This window comes from Schistocerca nitens, chromosome 1 (assembly GCF_023898315.1).
Source record: "Schistocerca nitens isolate TAMUIC-IGC-003100 chromosome 1, iqSchNite1.1, whole genome shotgun sequence".
Classification (NCBI taxonomy): Eukaryota; Metazoa; Arthropoda; class Insecta; order Orthoptera; family Acrididae; genus Schistocerca; species Schistocerca nitens.
The window spans coordinates 514,170,262-514,194,074 of NC_064614.1; the positions used below are offsets into that span (position 1 = coordinate 514,170,262).

The window sequence follows — 23,813 nt, forward strand, 5'->3', positions numbered from 1 at the left end:
TCCTATGTTGAAGGTCTGCATCGATTCAGGATTCTACCAATAAACCGCAATCTATAGTTCGCCTTGCCCGTTACTTGTGTAATCTGATCATTCCATTTGAGATCTTTTCGAATAGTCACCCTGAGATACTTGACGGATGTTACCGCTTCCAAAGACTGGGCATTTATTTTGTACTCGTACATTAACGGGGATTTTCACCTTGTTTTAGGCGGTAGGCTACACTTACTAATATTGAGAGATAACTGCTAGTTATTACACCTCGCCTTTATTTTCTGCAAATCCTCATTGATTTGTTCACAACTTTCGTGTGATAATAATTTCCTGTAGACTACAGCATCATCGGCAAACAATCTAATGCCGCTGTCAATACCATCAACCAGATCGTTTATCTTCCTGGAGCAAGCGACAGTGCGGAACTAAGTTGAACGCCTTTAGAAAGTCGAGAAATATGGCATCAACCTGGGAGCCGGTATCTAGAGCCTGTTGTATATCGTGCACAAAAAGGGCCAGCTGTGTCTCGCATGACCGTTGTTCCTAAAACCGTGCTGGTTTCTGCAGATGAGCATCTCAGAGTGTAGAAACATCATTCAGAAAGACTGAATAATATTCCTAAATGTATAGCCCCTCCTCAAGCAGTCAGTGCAGCACTTATACCAACAAGTAAACCTACTCAAGCGATATCCTTCAATTTGATTGGCTTTGAATATGTTCAAATAAAACCTCTATGGATTTTACAATACGCTACAATGGTGTGCCCAGATTTGTCGATAAAGTTATTTTTTTCTAGATCCCCTTCTCCCTCTCCACTCTTCTCTTTCTCATTTCGACATGTGACTAATAGCAAAACGTATATCATCGTTAATATCAAATTCAACTGTATATGATGAAGTGGTATTCCAGAGACGCTTTTATCAGAAATAAGATAGAAATTTCTCTGTGTCACTATATGCTCACCCGATATCTGTCCACCTCAATGCCAGTTGTCATACTGGGTTGCTTAACAATTCTTGCCCAGCTATATATATAATTTTATGAAATACGAAGGTAATCCCAAAAGTAAGGTCTCCTATTTTTTATAAGTACATAGACCTGTTTATTTCTACAATGGTTTACATCAATTTACAGCTTGAATATTTAGCTATTTTTCGACATAGTCACCATTTCTGTCGATGCATATTTGTAGACGCTGTGGCAGTTTTTGTATGCCCATGTCATACCAGCTCGCCGCCATGCTGTTCAGGAAGTTATGAACTTCTTATTTCACCTCGTCGTCGGAGCTGAATAGCTTTCCGGCCAAATGTTCTTTTAACCTAGGGAACAGTTGATAGTGAACAGTTGATAGTCACTGGGCGCCAAGTCGGGACTATAGGGTGGATGGGTGATTACGTTCCACTGAAACTGTTGCAGGAGAGCAACGGTTTGCCGAGCGATGTGTGGGCGAGCGTTGTCATGGAGAATGTGTACGCCCTTGTTCAACATTCATCAACTCCGGTTCTGAATTGCTCGTTTGAATTTTTTGAAAGTCTCACAGTACCTGTCAGCGTTAATTGTGGTCCCAGTGATTCAGCTCCGACGACGAGGTGAAAGAAGAGGTTCATAACTTTCTGAACAGCATGGCGGCGAGCTGATATGACATGGGCGTACAAAAACTGCCACAGCGTCTACAAAAATGCATCGTCAGAAATGGTGATTATGTCGAAAAATAGCTAAATGTTCAAGTCGCTGCTGGAGTGCTGGTTATTCTTCGTGTTTTACTGTTCCTCTTAATACATATCGGTAAAACGACTAATCTGGTAGCGCTCTATCGAATGAGCACGTAAAATTCCACTTTAAAAATCATTTTGTTTGCAACGGAAAACAATCCGACTCTTTCCATCGACACCGGGCTTCGCATGATAGACGTGATGAGCAGAATTTGTATGGGCTGACTCCAGCAACCTGCCGAAACACCGGAGAAAATGAGCCTGACGAGTCTAAGAATTGACACCCTGTATAAGCAGAATAATATACGGACCCCAATAGTACATCTACATCTACATGACTACTCTGCAATTCACATTTACGTGCTTGGCAGAGCGTTCGTCGAACCACAATCATACTATCTCTCTACCATTCCACTCCCGAAAAACGCGCAGGAAAAACGAACACCTAAACTTTTCTGTTCGAGCTCTTATTTCTCTTATTTTATTTTGATGATCATTCCTACCTATGTAGGTTGGGCTCAACAAAATATTTTCGCATTCGGAAGAGAAAGTTGGTGACTGAAATTTCGTAAATACACTCCTGGAAATGGAAAAAAGAACACATTGACACCGATGTGTCAGACCCACCATACTTGCTCCGGACACTGCGAGAGGGCTGTACAAGCAATGATCACACGCACGGCACAGCGGACACACCAGGAACCGCGGTGTTGGCCGTCGAATGGCGCTAGCTGCGCAGCATTTGTGCACCGCCGCCGTCAGTGTCAGCCAGTTTGCCGTGGCATACGGAGCTCCATCGCAGTTTTTAACACTGGTAGCATGCCGCGACAGCGTGGACGTGAACCGTATGTGCAGTTGACGGACTTTGAGCGAGGGCGTATAGTGGGCATGCGGGAGGCCGGGTGGACGTACCGCCGAATTGCTCAACACGTGGGGCGTGAGGTCTCCACAGTACATCGATGTTGTCGCCAGTGGTCGGCGGAAGGTGCACGTGCCCGTCGACCTGGGACCGGACCGCAGCGACGCACGGATGCACGCCAAGACCGTAGGATCCTACGCAGTGCCGTAGGGGACCGCACCGCCACTTCCCAGCAAATTAGGGACACTGTTGCTCCTGGGGTATCGGCGAGGACCATTCGCAACCGTCTCCATGAAGCTGGGCTACGGTCCCGCACACCGTTAGGCCGTCTTCCGCTCACGCCCCAACATCGTGCAGCCCGCCTCCAGTGGTGTAGCGACAGGCGTGAATGGAGGGACGAATGGAGACGTGTCGTCTTCAGCGATGAGAGTCGCTTCTGCCTTGGTGCCAATGATGGTCGTATGCGTGTTTGGCGCCGTGCAGGTGAGCGCCACAATCAGGACTGCATACGACCGAGGCACACAGGGCCAACACCCGGCATCATGGTGTGGGGAGCGATCTCCTACACTGGCCGTACACCACTGGTGATCGTCGGGGGGACACTGAATAGTGCACGGTACATCCAAACCGTCATCGAACCCATCGTTCTACCATTCCTAGACCGGCAAGGGAACTTGCTGTTCCAACAGGACAATGCACGTCCGCATGTATCCCGTGCCACACAACGTGCTCTAGAAGGTGTAAGTCAACTACCCTGGCCAGCAAGATCTCCGGATCTGTCCCCCATTGAGCATGTTTGGGACTGGATGAAGCGTCGTCTCACGCGGTCTGCACGTCCAGCACGAACGCTGGTCCAACTGAGGCGCCAGGTGGAAATGGCATGGCAAGCCGTTCCACAGGACTACATCCAGCATCTCTACGATCGTCTCCATGGGAGAATAGCAGCCTGCATTGCTGCGAAAGGTGGATATACACTGTGGTGCCGACATTGTGCATGCTCTGTTGCCTGTGTCTATGTGCCTGTGGTTCCGTCAGTGTGATCATGTGATGTATCTGACCCCAGGAATGTGTCAATAAAGTTTCCCCTTCCTGGGACAATGAATTCACGGTGTTCTTATTTCAATTTCCAGGAGTGTAGATCTCGCCGCGACGAAAAACGTCTTTGCTGTAATGACTTCCATCCCAATTCGCGTATCATATCTGCCACACTCTCTCCCCTATTACGTGATAATACAAAATGAGCTGCCCTTTTTTGCACCCTTTCGAAGTCCTCCGTCAATCCCACCTGGTAAGGATCCCACACCGCGCAGCAATATTCTAACAGAGGACGAACGAGTGTAGTGTAAGCTGTCTCTTTAGTGGACTTGTTGCATTTTCTAAGTGTCCTGCCAATGAAACGCAACCTTTGGCTCGCCTTCCCCACAATATTATCTATGTGGCCTTTCCAACTGAAGTTGTTCGTAATTTTAACACCCAGGTACTTAGTTGAATTGACAGCCTTGAGAATTGTACTATTTATCGAGTAATCTAATTCCAACGGATTTCTTTTGGAACTCATGTGGATCATCTCACACTTTTCGCTATTTAGCTTCAACTGCCACCTGCCACACCATACAGCAATCTTTTCTAAATCGCTTTGCAACTGATACTGGTCTTCGGATGACCTTAGTAGACGGTAAATTACAGCATCATCTGCGAACAACCTAAGAGAACTGCTCAGATTGTCACCCAGGTCATTGATATAGATCAGGAACAGCAGAGGTCCCAGGATGCTTCCCTGGGGAACACCTGATATCGCTTCAGTTTTACTCGAAGATTTGCCGTCTATTACTACGAACTGCAACCTTCCTGACAGTAAATCACGAATCCAGTCGCACAACTGAGACGATACGCCATAGGCCCGCAGCTTGTTTATAAGTCGCTTGTGAGGGACGGTGTCAAAAGCTTTCCGGAAATCTAGAAATACGGAATCAACTTGAGATCCCCTGTCGATAGTGGCCATTACTTCGTGCAAATAAAGAGCTAGCTGCGTTGCACAAGAGCGATGTTTTCTGAAACCATGCTGATTACGTATCAATAGATCGTTCCCTTCGAGGTGATTCATAATGTTTGAATACAGTACATGCCCAAAACCCTACTGCAAACCGACGTCAATGATATAGGTCTGTAGTTAGATGCATTACTCCTACTACCCTTATTAAACATCCGACCTGCGCAATTTTCCAATCTGTAGGTACAGATCTATCGGTGAACGAGCGGTTGTATGTGAGTGCTAAGTAGGGAGCTATTGTATCAGCGTAATCTGAAAGGAACCTAATCGGTATACAATCTGGACCTGAAGACTTGCCCGTATCAAGCGATTTGAGTTGCTTCGCAACCCCTAAGGTATCTACTTCTAAGAAACTCATGCTAGCAGCTGTTCGTGTTTCAAATTCTGGAATATTCCATTCATCTTCCCTGGTGAAGGAATTTCGGAAAACTGCGTTCAATAACTCCGCTTTAGCGGCACAGTCGTCGGTAACAGTACCATCGGCACTGCGCAGCGAAGGTATTGACTGCGTCTTGCCGCTTGTGTACTGTAGATACGACCAGAATTTCTTCGGATTTTCTACCAAATTTCGAGACAATGTTTCGTTGTGGAACCTATTAAAGGCATCTCGCATTGAAGTCCGTGCCAAATTTCGCGCGTCTGTAACTTTTAGCCAATCTTCGGGATTTCGCGTTCTTCTGAACTTTGCGTGCTTTTTCCGTTGCCTCTGTAACAGAGTTCGGACCTGTTTTGTGAATTACGGGGGATCAGTTCCATCTCTTACCAATGTATGAGGTATGAATCTCTCAATTGCTGTTGCTACTATATCTTTGAATTTGAGCCACATCTCGTCTACATTTGCATAGTCAGTTCGGAAAGAATGGAGATTGTCTCTTAGGAAGGCTTCTAGTGACACTTTATCCGCTTTTTTAAATAAAATTATTTTGTGTTTGTTTCTGGTGGATTTGGAAGAAACGGTATTGAGCCTAGCTACAACGACCTTGTGATCACTAATCCCTGTATCAGTCATGATGCTCTCTATCAGCTCTGGATTGTTTGTGGCTAAGAGGTCAAGTGTGTTTTCGCAACCATTTACAATTCGCGTGGGTTCGTGGATTAACTGCTCGAAATAATTTTCGGAGAAAGCATTTAGGACGATCTCGGAAGATGTTTTCTGCCTACCACCGGTTTTGAACAAGTATTTTTGCCAACATATCGAGGGAAGGTTGAAGTCCCCACCAACTATAACCGTATGAGTGGGGTATTTATTTGTTACGAGACTCAAATTTTCTCTGAACTGTTCCGCAACTATATCATCGGAGTCTAGGGGTCGGTAGAAGGAGCCAATTATTAACTTAGTTCGGCTGTTAAGTATAACCTCCACCCATACCAATTCGCACGGAGTATCTACTTCTACTTCACTACAAGATAAACCACTACTGACAGACACAAACACTCCACCACCAATTCTGCCTAATCTATATTTCCTAAAGACCGTCTGAGACTTCGTAAAAATTTCTGCAGAACTTATTTCAGGCTTTAGCCAGCTTTCTGTACCTATAACGATTTCAGCTTCTGTGCTTTCTATTAGCGCTTGAAGCTCAGGGACTTTCCCAGCACAACTACAATTCCGACTGTTCCTTGATCCAAGCACGTCCTGTATTTGCCAGGCACCCTTTAAGATTGCAGCGCACCCCATACTTTCCCGAGGCCTTCTAACCTAAAAAACCGCCCAGTCCACGCCACACAGCCTCCGCTACCCGTGTAGCCGCCAGCTGAGTGTAGTGAACTCCTGACCTATTCAGCGGAACCTGAAACCCCACCACCCTATGGCGCAAGTCAAGTAATCTGCAGCCAACACGGTCGCAAAACCGTCTGAGCTTCTGATTCAGACCCTCCACCCGCCTCTGCACCAAAGGTCCGCAGTCGGTTCTGTCAACGATGCTGCGATTTCACAATTTTTGCAGAGGTAATATGGTAATATATTGAAACAAGAAGTATAATTATTCATGAATTATTCGCAAAATTACGCCATATGTTCCCACTGAAACTGAATATTCCTCTTCCATCTTATATGTTGGAATAGTTTGAGATACTACTCAACGTGATTCACGCACTCGCGTAAGTTCTCGTATTACAGGTCTTCTCTGGTTCGTTTAGACAAAAATTTATGTCAACAGGCATCTAAAGATGAATCTGTCATTTCGCAATAGGTAAGTGCGCTATTTTTCAGTGAAGAAAACTATTTACAGTGGCTGCTGTATTTATTGTCAATAAGAATCTATCTGTAATTTCAGACAGCTACGATCTAATTATATTACGAGTAGTTTTCCACAAAATGGGGCAAACTCTTGCCCTTCAAAATATTGAGCAATGTGGAAGAGCACCAGTACTAGCGAGGCGCAGCAGTAGCGAAACAATGTACCCTCTTGTCCGTATAAAAGAATTTGAAGCCATTTTGACTACTTTTCGACCGTGACTGTCTCAAGAAATATGTAAATGTTTATTTAAATCACCGCTACCAGTCCCAAACTTTGTTAACTACTGTATTATTTATTTAGCGACATTTTTCGAGGGTTAAACCTCATCTTCAATCTAAATGGCATTACAAAAACAACTTTACAATAAGGTCATACTGATATTACATAGTCATAAATGCTGTGGTCATCTTTGTTCTTCTGGCGTGGCAGTCTAGTTCTCTAGTGTGATCGTGTTTCCAAGTTACTGTTATACTAGTGACAATCGGTGAATAGTGACCAAGAGAGCGACGGAAATGGATACACCGCAACACATCACAACGAGACTGCCACGCCAGAAGAACAAAGATGACCACAGCATTTACGAAAAGACTATGTAGTATCAGCATGACCTTATTGTAAAGTTGTTTTTGTAATGCCATTTAGCCTGAAGATGAGGTTTAACCCTCGAAACATGTCGCTAAATAAATAATACAGTAGTTTAAAAAGCTTGTGACTGGTAGCGGTAATTTTTTTTTAAAACATTTACAATGTACCCTCTACTTGAAGGAAAAACTCATCATTTACCTACTGAAGAACTTGGTAAAGACAGAAAAAGCTCTGGGATAACTTATGAACGCACATCAAAATTAGCGAACTTCATTTGGTTGGTTAATCACATGCGTCAGTAAAGAATTACTTCAGGAAACTAAAGTGTCCGTATTTGAAGGAAGTTTTGCTCGAGGTCAGTGACTGAGACTAACTGGTGTCGCTGTTGTGCAGGTCCATCTTCCAGGACATGGTGAGCATGGACACGCTGGTGATGAAGATCATGAACTTCGCGCAGCGCCTGGTGGACGCGGACCGCGCCTCGCTCTTCCTGGTGGACAGCAAGAGCAAGGAGCTGTACGCGCGGATCTTCGACGTCGGCGTCTCCAGCGGCGACGAGGACGGCGACAGCAACCTCTCCGACTCGGGCGACTCCGTGCTCAAACCGCCGGCGTCCAAGGAGATCAGGTGAGTGCGAGTCTTCCCGTCTCTCTTATCAGACTACCTCAGATTGCATCTAGTCGCATTAACCACCCGCTGCTCATGAAATTAGTTTAGAAAATAGGACAGTGAAAACAACACACGCATTTTGTTATCTGCGTAGCCAAATAAGCGACTATAGCCTTGGTGGAAAGGATCAAGTGGAAACTGGCAACATCAGAAGAGGCGATTCTGAAAAATATTCGTTCACATTGAGACAGCCTGCACATTGACACAGCCGAATGGCTTGGAGTCGCTGCCCCCCGTGCGGACGGGCCGAGGTTCGATTCTCGATACGCCCTCAGATTTTTCTGATGTGTGGTTAGCACACTGGACTCGCGTTCGGGAGGACGACGGTTCAATCCCGCGTCCGGCCATCCTGATTTAGGTTTTCCGTGATTTCCCTAAATCGCTCCAGGCAAATGCCGGGATGGTTCCTTTGAAAGGGCACGTCCGACTTCCTTCCCTAATCCGATGAGACCGATGACCTCGCTGTTTGGTCTCTACCCCCAAACAATCCAATCCAATCCAATTTTCTAATGTAGGGAGGTCTGAAATGGGAGCCACTCAGACTAATGGGGCCACATGAGGAGCTGCTTGAATAAAGAAGCAGCGCCATCATCAGAATTCACCCATTGGCAACGATGCCTGTAGCGATTGGCTACATGTTGATCACATTTCCCGTAATCATAGATCGCTCCTCGTACTGCGTTGCACGCCACTCGGGACGGGCCCAACCCTTAATCAGTGACTGGTATTTACGTTTAGGTGCTTAAACTGAATGCAGATTCGAGTTTTGTCTTCCTGAAGGTATTTATCTGGACTGTATGCTTGTAAGGAAATGAAACATGGACGATAAACAGTTCAGAGAAGAATACGACAGATGTTTTGAAATTTAAAATTCCGAACATTCGATGGGTAGATCTGATAACTAATGATTTATTACTAAATCGAATTGAGGAGAAAAGGAATTTACGTCATGGAGGAAAGTGCGGGGGGTTAAACCTGAAGATGGAGACAAAGGCAACTGGGTTCAAGTGGATATAGGTTGCTATAGTTATGCAGAGGTGAAGTATGCACAGGACAGACTAGGGTGGAGAGCTGCATCAAAGCAGTCTTTGTGCAACAAGAATATTACACAAATTGACACTGCGTTAGATGTACACTCAGTATTTGCGTATCTTCCACGTCCTAAATAAGGTGTTTAGTATTTTATTACTTCATACGCAGAAACTGGTTGGTATATAAAGATAATTTAACATCACGACTTATTGTTCAGAAACGCCAGAAAGTGATTACTTCAAAATGACCATTTAGCATCGCGTACTTACTTCCTTCTTTCGGTGATTCAAGTTGCCAGTTCATTTCTGTTACCCATATCCGATATCTTGCGGGTATCGTATTTTAGTAGTTAGTGCCTTTATCAGTTTTCTTACAAATCTTGAACATCGTATTATACATATTACATAATCGAATAGTCTCTTAAAGTCCTGAAATACTATTAAACGCCAAAATTTCATCGATTATAAACACATTAGAATTTTTTGTTCCGTGTTTTCACCTTTTCGTGAAACCAAACAGAGTTTCGTCCTAGAACACCTTTAAGTTTGTAGCTGTTTTTCTTTTTATTACTCTAGCCGATTTGATGTATAAATATCGATATCGCCACTTCACTAGTAACTTTTCATATTTTGCAATGGATAGTTTGTAACTTCTCCCGTTTGAAATTTTGGATATATTACTGTTTATTTAGATGTTCGGCAGTCGGTCTGTTAAAAGAGGCGACTCACAAAAAAGAACGTCCCCCAAAGAAATAAACCATTAGCTTATTGTTCGTGACGTTTCTGTAATTAATGGCCATGCACTTGGCAATCACACATTATCAGGATCTGGTACAGGTGACAACCCTAGGTATGTATAACATCAGTTTATTGGCTCACAACAATGAATGTTTCCATGTCCTCATCACCAACACTTCCGTAGTCCACACTGATAAAAAATTCGTCATTCCCCACAAGTTACCCTTTAATTCATGGTGATACTTTCATCAATACCTGTTTCAACTTTAACTATAGTTCTTTAATTCACGTAAATCGTGACAGTAACTTCAGTTCTACTCATGCTATAAAGAGCAACAGTCGCTCCTTCTGCTTAATTTATGTGTACACGATCCAGTCACGTTAATATAACCACCGTCTATTCTCGAGCTCAACGTGCAAAAGCCATTCATAGATGGCAGATGGCAGCACTAGCAGTGGAGGCTATATAAAGTGTGTCGGGGGCAGGCGGACAACAGTGCAGTCGTTGTCGTAATGCAGAAACGGAGCCACTTATCTGACATCTAAAAGGATATGATCATTGAGTTTCGGGGCAAGGGTGGAAGGATTTCCGAAACGGCAACGTTTGTAAACTGTTAAAATATACCGATCACGGCAAACTAGCGCTATCCGAAACCAGCACCAGGTTACTATAGTGCACCACGGGCCATAGATGACGGGAGAACGACGGCTGCATAGACGTGCAGAGGCCTATAGACGCGCAGCTGTTGAGCAACTGACCGCCCAGATGGACCGAAGGATTACCAACTGTATCTGCTCACTGAGCGTTAAGCGAACATTGCTGCGTACGGACGTCCCTAGCAGGCGCCTGGTTCATGCACCCATGCTGACTGCTGTTCTTCGGCGACGAAGGGTGGAATTTGCAGGCCAGTACCGTACCTTGACGTCCACTGCTTAGCGATAGTTGGCCTTCTCAAATGAATAACGTTCTATACTCCATCGGACGGATGGTATTAGGTGTGTACAATGTGAAACGTCTGAAAGCAAGGGTCCAGGCCTTAGGAGAGACCGTTATGGTTTGCTGGCGTTCCCTGGCTCATATCGTCGTTCTGAAAGGCACAGTGGATCAACACAAGTATGCATCCACCATAGGGAACCATGTCCACCCCTCTATGCAGTTTGTTTTTCCCTCGGCACGAAGGCACCTACCAGCAGACCAATGAAACAAGCCACATAGTTCGCAATGTACTTGCAATATTCGAAGAGCACCAGAATGAGTTTACCGCGCCTCCCTGACCACCAAAGTCGACGGATGTACGCCCAACCGAGAATCTGTGGGGCCACCTCGATCGGTCTGCTCGCGCCATGGATCGCCGGCCGAAAAACCTAGCGCAGGTGACCACAGCACTGAAGTGGCAATGGTTCCATTTAACTGCCGCCATCTTCCACAACCTCATTCACACTCTTCTACATCTACATCTACATGATTACTCTGCAATTCACATTTAAGTGCTTGGCAGAGGGTTCGTCGAACCACAATCATACTATCTCTCTACCATTCCACTCCCGAACAGCGCGCGGGAAAAACGAACACCTAAACCTTTCTGTTCGAGCTCTTATTTCTCTTATTTTATTTTGATGATCATTCCTACCTATGTAGGTTGGGCTCAACAAAATATTTTCGCATTCGGAAGAGAAAGTTGGTGACTGAAATTTCGTAAATAGATCTCGCCGCGACGATAAAGTCTTTGCTGTAATGACATCCATCCCAATTCGCGTATCATATCTGCCACACTCTCTCCCCTACTACGTGATAATACAAAACGAGCTGCCCTTTTTTGCACCCTTTCGAAGTCCTCCGTCAATCCCACCTGGTAAGGATCCCACACCGCGCAGCAATATTCTAACAGAGGACGAACGAGTGTAGTGTAAGCTGTCTCTTTAGTGGACTTGTTGCATCTTCTAAGTGTCCTGCAAATGAAACGCAACCTTTGGCTCGCCTTCCCCACAATATTATCTATGTGGTCCTTCCAACTGAAGTTGTTCGTAATTTTAACACCCAGGTACTTGGTTGAATTGACAGCCTTGAGAATTGTACTATTTATCGAGTAATCGAATTCCAACGGATTTCTTTTGGAACTCATGTGGATCACCTCAAACGTTTCGTTATTTAGCGTCAACTACCACCTGCCACACCATACAGCAATCTTTTCTAAATCGCTTTGCAACTGATACTGGTCTTCGGATGACCTTACTAGACGGTAAATTATAGCATCATCTGCGAACAACCTAAGAGAACTGCTCAGATTGTCACCCAGGTCATTGATATAGATCAGGAACAGCAGAGGTCCCAGGACGCTTCCCTGGGGAACACCTGATATCGCTTCAGTTTTACTCGAAGATTTGCCGTCTATTACTACGAACTGCGACCTTCCTGACAGGAAATCACGAATCCAGTCGCACAACTGAGACGATACCCTATAGGCCCACATCTCGATTAGAAGTCGCTTGTGAGGAACGGTGTCAAAAGCTTTCCGGAAATCTAGAAATACGGAATCAACTTGAGATCCCCTGTCGATAGCGGCCATTACTTCGTGCGAATAAAGAGCTAGCTGCGTTGCACAAGAACGATGTTTTCTGAAACCATGCTGATTGCGTATCAATAGATCGTTCCCTTCGAGGTGATTCATAATGTTTGAATACAGTACATGCTTCAAAACCCTACTGCAAACCGACGTCAATGATATAGGTCTGTAGTTCGATGCATTACTCCTACTACCCTTCTTAAAGACTGATGCGACCTGCGCAATTTTCCAGTCTGTAGGTACAGATCTATCGGTGAGCGAGCGGTTGTATATGAGTGCTAAGTAGGGAGCTATTGTATCAGCGTAATCTGAAAGAAACCTAATCGGTATACAATCTGGACCTGAAGACTTGCCCGTATCAAGCGATTTGAGTTGCTTCGCAACCCCTAAGGTATCTACTTCTAAGAAACTCATGCTAGCAGCTGTTCGTTTTTCAAATTCTGGAATATTCCATTCATCTTCCCTGATGAAGGAATTTCGGAAAACTGCATTCAATAACTCCGCTTTAGCGGCACAGTCGTCGGTAACAGTACCATCGGCACTGCACAGCGAAGGTATTGACTGCGTCTTGCCGCTTGTGTACTTTACATACGACCAGAATTTCTTCGGATTTTCTACCAAATTTCGAGACAATGCTTCGTTGTGGAACCTATTACAGGCATCTCGCATTGAAGTCCGTGCCAAATTTCGCGCGTCTGTAAATTTTAGCCAATCTTCGGGATTTCGCGTTCTTCTGAATTTCGCCTGCTTTTTCCGTTGCCTCTGCAACAGCGTTCGGACCTGTTTTGTGAACCATGGGGGATCAGTTCCATCTCTTACCAATTTATGAGATATGAATCTCTCAATTGCTGTTGCTACTATATCTGTATATCTGTACTATCCTCTTCCTGCACGTCTCGCAGCTGTCTGCACTCCAAAAGGTGATTATTCACATCAATGGTACTGGACAGCGTATTTAATTAATAATCGCTCTACTTCTTAACAGAATTCTTCCTTTAAACACTGTCTTTTGCTTTTACTGTCAGCGATATCCTCCTTTACGCAATACCGCTCGTTACTTACCGAAACCAATGCCGGTGCCCTCCGACAATGCTCGCACCGCCGAAAATAGTCGAGTAGCTTACGTGATGTTACAGAATGACAGATTCGCCGGCTAGCAACTGCTAACCGAAGAATACGTATGTAGCAGACTCAGCATCCTTCAAATTTAGCTTATAAGGAGACGTTAATGAAGAGACATTAGACATCTGTGAGAGGAGAAATTTTTGTACTATCCTTGAGACCGACAAACTGAAAACTTTTGGTGACGATGATACTCTCTGTACGAGCACCACCAAGTCCTGCACGCTGCAGTAGAGAAGCGACGAGACTGGGAGCTGTGAGGTGTGGTGTGTGTTCCCGCGGCAGGTTCCCCGTGGGCACGGGCATCGCCGGCCAGGTGGCGCTCACGGGGGAGGTGCTGAACATCGCCGACGCCTACTCCGACCCGCGCTTCAACCGCACCGTCGACCAGATCACCGGCTACCACACGCGCTCCATCCTCTGCATGCCCATCTTCATCCGCGGCAACATCATCGGCGTCGTCCAGATGGTCAACAAGCACACGGGAACCTTCACCAAGGTCAGTGTCCGCATCAGCGCCAACTTCATTTACACCGTGTAGAATGTATCTCTTGCAGTGTAGAAATATGCCACTAAATACGTATACAGCTACATAACCTAGCCAACTTAGGAACAATCAATAGGGAGCATGTTTCTCTCCATATTATTATTATCTTACGTCACTTTTAGTTGTTTCACTAATTGCATAGAGCTTTCAAGTGCCCTCACAAATAAAAGTACACTGGGCTTAGTTTCGGAGAGCGAGGAGGCCACGCAATTATTCCAACTCTACCTACCATTCTGTCACCGAATCTGTTATTCAGAAACCGACGGACATTAACACTAAAATGAAAAGGTGTTCCATCGTGTATGAAGTACATATTATATCGCAGAGTTAAAGGCACATCTGCTATCAGAACAGGTAGACGCTCTTTACGAAATTATGATAACTTTGTCCGTCGAGCCTGGGTGGAAAAAAGGGAGGCCCTACCAAACAGTGACAAAAAATCTTTGTTGATGAGTTGCTTAATCAGCTGTGTGAGGATTGACGTCTGCCCGTACATCCCGATTGTGAAAATTTACAATCTCGTCCCGTTGAAACGACGCCTCGTCCGTAAACAGCACCGTTGCACTAAAAACAGGATTGACACTTTGTTGAATAAACCATTCGCAGAAGTGTATCCGTCCTGGAAAACCAGCTGCTAATCGTGCCTGCATGCACTATAAATGGTATGGATACACCTGGTCCTCGTGTAAAATTTGCCGAACACTCACGTGTGTTGCACTTACACGTCATTTACTGACACTAGGGTCGTCGTCAAGTGTATGCAGAATTGCCGGCTCCCGTTGCGATGTCCTCGTCTCTCTAGGCCTCCCCCGCCCGCGAGTATCAGGCTTAAATGCCTCATGTTCCATAAGTCGACGTGAGCGCGAATGGCATTGCCGTCAGCTAAATCAAACATCAAATGGGAATCTGCCATCTCTGCATTTGTGTACATTGCCGTTTTACGAGACAAATCTGTGATTATCTCTACGTAGTAACCCGTGTGCTTGCAACGGTCGCACTGATCACTGTAACAGATGATGCTATCAGTAAGCAAACAATAATAAACGTCCGGAATGAGATTTTCACTCTGCAGCGGAGTGTGCGCTGATATGAAACTTCCTGGCAAATTAAAACTGTGTGCCGGACCGAGACTCGAACTCGGGACCTTTGCCTTTCGCGGGCAAGCGCTCTACCAGTTCTGCAAGGTTCGCAGGAGAGCTTCTGTAAAGTTTGGAAGGTAGGAGACGAGGTACTGTCAGAAGTAAAGCTGTGAGGACGGGGCGTGAGTCGTGCTTGGGTAGCTCAGTTGGTAGAGCGCTTGCCCGCGAAAGGCAAAGGTCCCGAGTTCGAGTCTCGGTCCGGCACACAGTTTTAGTTAGCCAGGAAGTTTCAATAATAAATGTCGCATGGCAACAGAGACATGTAAAGCAAGCCGGCCGTTGTGGACGAGGGGTTCTAGACGCTTCAGTCCGGAACAGCGCTGCTGCTACGGTCGCAGGTTCGAATCCTGACTCGAGCGTGGATGTGTGTTATGTCCTTAGGTTAGTTAGGTTTAAGGGGCTCCGGAACGCCCTATACTTGCAATGTTAAAATAACGCTTATAAATTACATCTTTCCTCACAAAGTATTTGAGGTAGGAAGTTGAACTTTTTACAGATTATTTATTGGAATATGGGCTACAACTTAACACAGGGATTTTACAAAATTTTAGTTCAGTTATTAAAGATGATTTTTTTTCAATTGTAATGAAAATTCACAACATTTTTTTGCAATTTTTTATTTATATATTCAAAAATATACAGTTTTTTGGAAAAAGGCTGTGTTAAATTATGCAGAAGGTACTGTGTAACATTTACTGAAAGTTTGAAACAAATATGTTTGGAGGATCCTTAGAAAACATGTAATTAGTATGAGAAAATAAAAGTTTTGGGAATCGAGCGACAAAGATTGGATTAACTTTTTAGTGCATTCCAGGTCCATGGGATGGATTATCTTCATCCTCTGCAAACTCCTCCTCCAGCTTCCTCTTGTTCCTCCTCCTGTTTACTCTTGCTTGTATTTCTAGACTCTTTACAGCCCTGTCTGCAGCCCGAAGGCGTTCCTTGTCTAAAGCAAGCATCGCTCGTACCATGTTAGAACCTATCTTCATTCCCATATTTCTAAATACCTTGCACCTTACAATGTTGCCATCATTGAAAGTCGCAACAGCATCATACACACCAAAGTGAAGTGTTTCTATTCCAACAAATACAGTCTTGGGGATTCTCGACCATATAACACTATTTACACTTTCATTGGGGTTTTGAGTTTTTCCGTGAATACACTTTTTCAACAGTTCAGGTGCTGCTAAGTCTCTGAAAATAGGTTTTATCACCTCCATTATTGCATGAGGCAGACTATGCTTATGAGTGTACACTTCACCAGTTAGCAATCCTTTGTTATATTTACACCAACTGTCTTCTTCTTTGGGACACAAGCTATGTTGGGGATTTTCATCGTCTTTATTGTTTACAGTAATAACACATACCTTTGGCTTTCCAACATTTCTCCTTTTCTTAAAAGCCTTCAGAGGATTTCTAATAACTTTACTTTTACTCATTATTATACTTCAACAAAACAGAGACTCAAGAAACAGAATTAATTACGAATATTTTCGAGATAACGACAGAGTAAATAAACATGAAACAATCGACAATCACACCAGCGATATATATTGAACCATCACAGGTTAGCCACAACACATACTTTATCTCACATCAGTAAAATGTACCTGATGAACACGGACGTTAATAATAACACCATTTGACAGCAGTTTAACAGCACCACAGTGGGTCACGCCCATGTAGAACACATTTCAAAAAAAATTTAAAAATAGTTGTAGTCTTCGGAATTGAATAAATTATATATCTATTAAAAGGTAATAGTCTGCAGATTCAGAAAACGCAAAAAAGTAAAAATTGAACTTTTCATGATTTTGAGCCTTTCCGGAGCCCCTTAAGTAGTTCTAAGTCTAGGGGACTAATGACGTCAGATGTTAATTCCCATTGTGCTCAGAGCCATTTGAACATGTAAAACAAAACATGGCCTTGCACTGCGTCGATAGACGTCACCAACAGTGCACGTTCTGTTCTTCTGTGTTTCCCATGATTAATGAGTTGGATAAAATGAGCTGTAGCATGGAAGCAAACTGTTTCCAGATCCATGTTCATACAGCATAATTTCCTCGACTACATGTGACGAATGTGTCCTGCAATTTGTGCCGCACATTTTTGTTACATCCTGTATACAAATTTCCCCATTTATCTTGACCATCTCAAGCAATATTTTGTTCAAAAGCAAAATACATACACCAAGCAGTTGTTGTTTATCTACCAGGGGGACATTAACCAGCATGGTTGCTTGTCCTTCATCTCTGTTCGTTACGAAGATATGAACAGCAATAAGTCTTTATTATTCACGTTATTAAAAACGTAACACAAAACTGTCTTTGACTCTGCTTTACTAGCACACAGTACAAGTACCCCGGATACCTAAGCCGTCCCCTTTCTGGAGTTGACAGTAGACAAATGGGAACACAACAGGTTTTTGTGAGATCAGTCAAGAACTATTTTCGCTATAAATGCTGTTCAGAAACAGTCTGAAAAGTTTGCAGGAGTGTTTCAGGGTAGGTTGCGATGATACATAACTTTTAAGAAAAAAGTCTATGCTTTGCGCCGCTTACGAGTTAGTTAGCATTTGAGTTATCCAATCGGGCCGTTTCACGATCCAATTCAACCGCCCCCCCCCCTCCCCCGAATACAATTAATATCACTTGTTCTCATAGCGTGGATGATAATGCGCGAGACCGCTCAGCCTTTGGCTCGGGGTTTATCTTTACTATCGTTCCATGTCCAATTTTTGAATAATTTTCTTGTTCGGCTTTAGGAAACCAAACGATTTGGCGACACCACTGCTTGAAATGGCGTGTTCAACAGACTAACTGACGAACTTCAGTGCTAATTAACTCCGAAAAGGCGCAACATAGGGAATCTTTTTTCTATGATTGCCGCAGCGGGATTAGCCGAGCGGTCTGACGCGCTGCAGTCATGAACTGTGCGGCTGGTCCCGGAAGAGGTTCGAGTCCTCCCTCGGGCATGGGTGTGTGTGTTCGTCCTTAGGATAATTTAGTTTAAGTAGTGTGTAAGCTTAGGGACTGATGACGTTAGCAGGTAAGTCCCATAAGGTTTCACACATTTCGGTTTTTCTTAATGATTATTCCTCTGCAAAACTCACCCGCAACACCCTTCAACCTTTTCTGACTGTTTCTGATCACCTTGTATATAATATATTGTTGAATAGTTCTGTACTACGTATATCCGTATTCTCGATAAGAAAACAATTTTGCAATTACTCTTCTGCTACGTTACATTCTACACAGATGTATAGCATTTCTACCTTCTTTTCATTGCTGTAAACTGTTCTTGACACTACCGGAAGAAAAGGATGGAAGGATTTTGCAGTAGATGTAATCGCGGTAGTAGAAGGAGTCAAAACCAACGTAACTAACAGTAATTGTTAAATATTACGATCGACCTAATTAGCAAATGTTAAATTATCGTTGCCTCAGTTTGGCTGGCAAGTGGATTGTTAATCATTGATCATGTCAATTTTATAGCTGACAGTCAAGGACTTCTGTTACAGTAAAAGAACCCAGAAGATGATATTGATAGGTAATGCTGCCGTGATATGACCAGGAGATTTTATCACAGATATAATGACGGAATGGTTATCGTTTCTCTCTTTAAATTCTCATTTTACTTTCCCACAAATAATGAACATGATAATATGGTAACTGAGTCACTAACTACAAAAGACTCGAAACGTATAAAAAAGTTCAAAATTTGTGAATTTATTAGAAAAAAATATCTTTAGAGTCCGTTTATTACATTACTAAGTAGTATAACTGAAAATTATAAATGAAGATAAAAAATTACTTTAACTGAATTTCAGACAATTATCCCTAGTGGCTTCATTAAGAATACGAAAGAAAGAAATGAAACTTATTGGTAAGTGATGAATCATCACAGGAAAGATAGAGGAATGAAGAATCCTAACCAACTTGACTCATTGGGTTTAACGATTTAACAGTTAATGAAATTGCGTAATTCCCAACAAGGCTCCACTGCCTTGAGATATTTCAACTATTCAGAAACATATTCGATTATCCAAAACCAAAACTCAATACGCTCATAATTACAGATGGTTATGTGTAATATGAGAAGCGGAGATATGGAGTTCTTATGGAACGTAAAAAATGGTCAGACTGCCAAATTTACATTTTGATACTTTTTATCTTTTTTTCAATTTCAGTTAGATTTTACTGGAGGATATTAAAAAAATGACTGGTGCCGTGTGACATTCGTCAAAGGGATGTCGCTTACTCAAACAGACCTTCAGTTGAAGACGGTTGACTGAATGACTGGCGTGTATTTTCCTTGTATTTCCATTTGTTTATTATCGGCTCCAGCAAGTGGACAAGTTACGTTACACGGGCACATATACTGTGTGTTAGTAAAGGAGAATCAATGTCAGTTTTAATTACGTTTTTAATAACGTCATGTTTACGTGAACAGTACTTTTGATACGTTTTGAAAATATCCGAAGTAAAGTGAGAGGACTGACGAATAAAATCTGTAGGTTGCTATTTTGAAAAACACTTCTTGCTATTCATATCGTCGTAACGGTCAAAATTACAAGAATAGCAGTCATGTCTTACTGGAAGCTAAACGACATTTCCATGATATATTTTTTATCTTGCATTTGGACAAAACGTTATTTCAAGTGGTAAAGGTAAACAGGACAAAATAGGATACCCTGTGTATTCTTCTTGACTAAAAGGAACGTAATAAAAATTCATCACAATTAATACAAAATTCTTTCGGTTTGTTGTCTACGTAGAACCAAGCTTATGATATAGTCTAACGAAGGCCACGTACAATAATACCCGTAACATTGGTTCGTTTTGTAACGTGATGCGGTCGATAACGAAGAACATTCTGTGGAAACACTCCAACCACAGGCCGCCTACACCCACACAATGTCACTACTAGTTCAGTCATTTTAGACAAACAGATCTGCTATTGGTTTAGAATCTCAAAGCTTAAGCTTAGTATATGTCTATAAAATCTCTTCAGTGTACTGGATTTTTAATTAATTTCAGATTAAAATTGGCTGTTCCGTTCAGCTGTGTTCACTTTTATGAAGCGGCCATGCGTACATCAAGTAGAGTGATAACATAATTTAATCAGTTTTCATTAAGAAAGAATTCTGACTCGATAATTATTATTCTGCTTGAAGAATGGCCTGTAGGGACGTAGTGTTGTATATTGCACAAGAGAGTAAAAACAGAAACTAAAACTAAATTGTCAGTTTGCTTTTACGAGTACATCTATATGACATTCCACTGCTGAGATGGCTGAATGGGCACGGTCCGAGGCGAATAAAAAAAAGTTGAATGCCACATTCCTCGGGAGCGCCCTCGCTCGTAATTCACTCCGCTGGTGCCTCAGTAAACTGTATTGCTTCTCAGGACCGACCATTACTGTGCCTCGGCGACCTACTAGCTTTCCAGATTCCTGTCTCCCTCTAAGTACAAAACCTCACCTTCAGATAATTTAACTTTCTATAATTAAAGTGGGGCAGTAACACCTATAGGCATCCTCTACATTCGTTTGATGATTCCATTCCCTCCTGTAGACGACGTATCGTTCACCACAGCTTCCAATTATTCATAAAAGACGTCAAGTTTTAAATCAGTTCGTAAAAAAAAAAAAAAAAACACTTTGTTATCCAGATTGAGTCGCGTTCTTGGCGGCGAATTTCACATTCCTTGCGTGCGGACAAAAACTTTGGTCAATGCTGCGGATGAGCTACTGGGATTCAACTTTGGATCAAAGGCCCCCGTCATTCCAAAGTAATAACTTTCGCCAGTGTGCTGTATTCTGCAATTCCTAATGCATGTGAAGGGGTATACGTAATATCTAACAATGCGAACCTATTGTTTTTCCATGGCAATGTATTACACCTGAAATTCACAAAAAAATATTAAATTTATTTGTCATGAACACGTTTTTCTCTTGTATTTAAGTAAAAATTAAAGTAGCGGTGAAAATGTTGTTGTTGTTGTGGTCTTCAGTCCTGAGACTGGTTTGATTCAGCTCTCCATGCTACTCTATCCTGTGCAAGCTTCTTCATCTCCCAGTAACTACTGCAACCTACATCTTACTGAATCTGCTTAGTGTATTCATCTCTTGGACTCCCTCTACGATTTTTACCCTCCACGCTCCGCTCCAATACTAAACTGGTGATCCCTTGATGCCTCAGAACATGTCCTACCAACCGATCCCTTCTTCTAGTCATGTTGTGCCACAAACTCCTCTTCTACCCAATTCTATTCAATACCTCCTCATTAGTTATGTGATCTACCCATCTAATCTTCAGCATTCTTCTGTAGCACCACATTTCGAAAGCTTCTATTCTTTTCTTGTCCAAACTATTTATCGTCCATGTTTCACTTCCATACATGGGTACACTCCATACAAATACTTTCAGAAACGACTTCCTGACATTTAAATCTATACTCGATGTTAACAAATTTCTCTTCTTCAGAAACGCGTTCCTTGCTATTGCCAATATACATTTTATATCCTCTCTAATTCGACCATCATCAGTTATTTTGCTCCCCAAATAGCAAAACTCCTTTACTACTTTAAGTGTCTCGTTTCCTAATCTAATTCCCTCAGCATCAGCCGACTTAATTCGACTACATTCCATTATCCTCGTTTTGCTTTTGTTGATGTTCATCTTATATCCTCCTTTCAAGACACTCTCCATTCCGTTCAAAAGCTCTTCAAGTCCTTTGCTGTCTCTGACAGAATTACTATGTCATCGGCGAACCTCAAAGTTTTTATTTCTTCTCCATGGATTTTAATACCTACTCCGAATTTTTCTTTTGTTTCCTTCACTGCTTGCTCAATATACAGATTGAATAACATCGGCGAGAGGCTACAACCCTGTCTCACTCCCTTCCCAACCACTGCTTCCCTTTCATGCCCCTCGACTCTTATAACTGACATCTGCTTTCTGTACAAATTGTAAATAGCCTTTCGCTCCCTGTATTTTGCCCCTGCCACCTTCAGAATTTGAAAGAGAGTATTCCAGTTAACGTTGTCAAAAGCTTTCTGTAAGTCTACGAATGCTAGAAACGTAGGTTTGCCTTTCTTTAATCTCTCTTCTAAGATGAGTTGTAGGGTCAGTATTGCCTCACGTGTTCCAATATTTCTACGAAATCCAAACTGGTCTTCCCCGAGGTCGGCTTCTACTAGTTTTTCCATTCGTCTGTAAAGAATTCGCGTTAGTATTTTGCAGCCGTGACTTATTAAACTGATAGTTCGGTAATTTTCAGTTGTTCCCTCATGCTCTCCCTGAAACTCTGTACACTTTCTGGTTTAGTTAGCTTCTCCACATCCCATCTCCTTAAATTCCCATCTTTTTTCAGTTTCTTCAGTTTAAATCTACAGTTCATAACCAATAGATTGTGGTCAGAGTCCACATCTGCCCCTGGAAATGTCTTACAATTTAAAACCTGGTTCCTAAATCTCTGCCTTACCACTATATAACAAATGTTAAACAAGGTAATATTAGACATCTAAAAGATGCCCTATTGCTTACTTGGATGTTTCGACGAGAATATTAAGACATTCTGGCTATTGCAAATTGTTATCGCCTGGCTACTGCTGACAATATTGTAACCCATGTGGGGATAGTTAGAGTTTTTCGTCCAACCAGGTGCATGTTCGGTACAGATCAAATCCTGGTTTACTTGAACAAGGAAGCTGGAGGAAATTACTCGAGGCCTTGTGAAAGATCTAATCCATTGCTAGCGTTGGATTTAAAGAAAGACCTAAGATCAGTCATTCGCAATATGAATCCCACCTGTGTCTAGTTCTAATTCGATGCCTTGAACAACACGCTATTTACATCGGTATCCAACTGAAAGAGCCGTTTGTTCACATGTGTGTGAATTCCTAAGGGGCCAAACTGCTGAGGTAATCGGTCCCTACACTTACATGCTACTTAAACTAACTTACGCTGAGGACAAGGCACACATCCATGCCCGAGGGAGGACTCGAACCTCCGGCGGGAGTGGCCACCCGATTCGTGACATGGCGCCTCTAAAAGCGCGGCCACATACCGCGGCAAAGAGCCGTTTAAAACAACTAATGCGTACGTAGTAACTAGGAAGCTACCTTTCAATCCTCCTCCTTAGATAACATTAATAGCAAGTCACCCACAAGTTGCCGGTTCGTATGATGGCTGTGAAAGAAATTTCATTTAAATTACGTAAGGTGAAGCTTTTGACTTTACCTGTTTCTATCGTGTTATTTCAGTTTCGGCTAATGTGCCATCGTAAGGGATAGAATTCGGTGTCATATTACGTCTTAGAAATAAGTTGAGAGCCGGCTGCGGTGGTCTAGCGGTTCTAGGCGCTCAGTCCGGAACCGCGTGACTGCTACGGTCGCAGGTTCGAATCCTGCCGCGGGCATGGATGTGTGTGATGTCCTTAGGTTAGTTAGGTTTAAGTAGTTCTAAGTTCTAGGGGACTGATGACCTCAGTAGTTAAGTCCCATAGTGCTCAGAGCCATTTGAACCATTTTTTGAATAAGTTGAGAAAGTAAGGTGTCATTT

The 23,813-nt window shown here is 43.0% G+C and overlaps 1 protein-coding gene across 1 annotated transcript in view; it reads left to right on the top strand.

Annotated features, from left to right (window-relative positions):
- The window catches only part of LOC126253228 (probable 3',5'-cyclic phosphodiesterase pde-5), an 824,318-nt gene that overhangs the window by 675,675 nt on the left and 124,830 nt on the right, over positions 1 to 23,813 (top strand). Inside the window, exons 8-9 of the mRNA XM_049954419.1 lie at positions 7,831 to 8,064; positions 13,847 to 14,060. Coding sequence (XP_049810376.1) covers positions 7,831 to 8,064; positions 13,847 to 14,060 — 448 coding nt within the window. The remainder of the gene's footprint in view (positions 1 to 7,830; positions 8,065 to 13,846; positions 14,061 to 23,813) is intronic.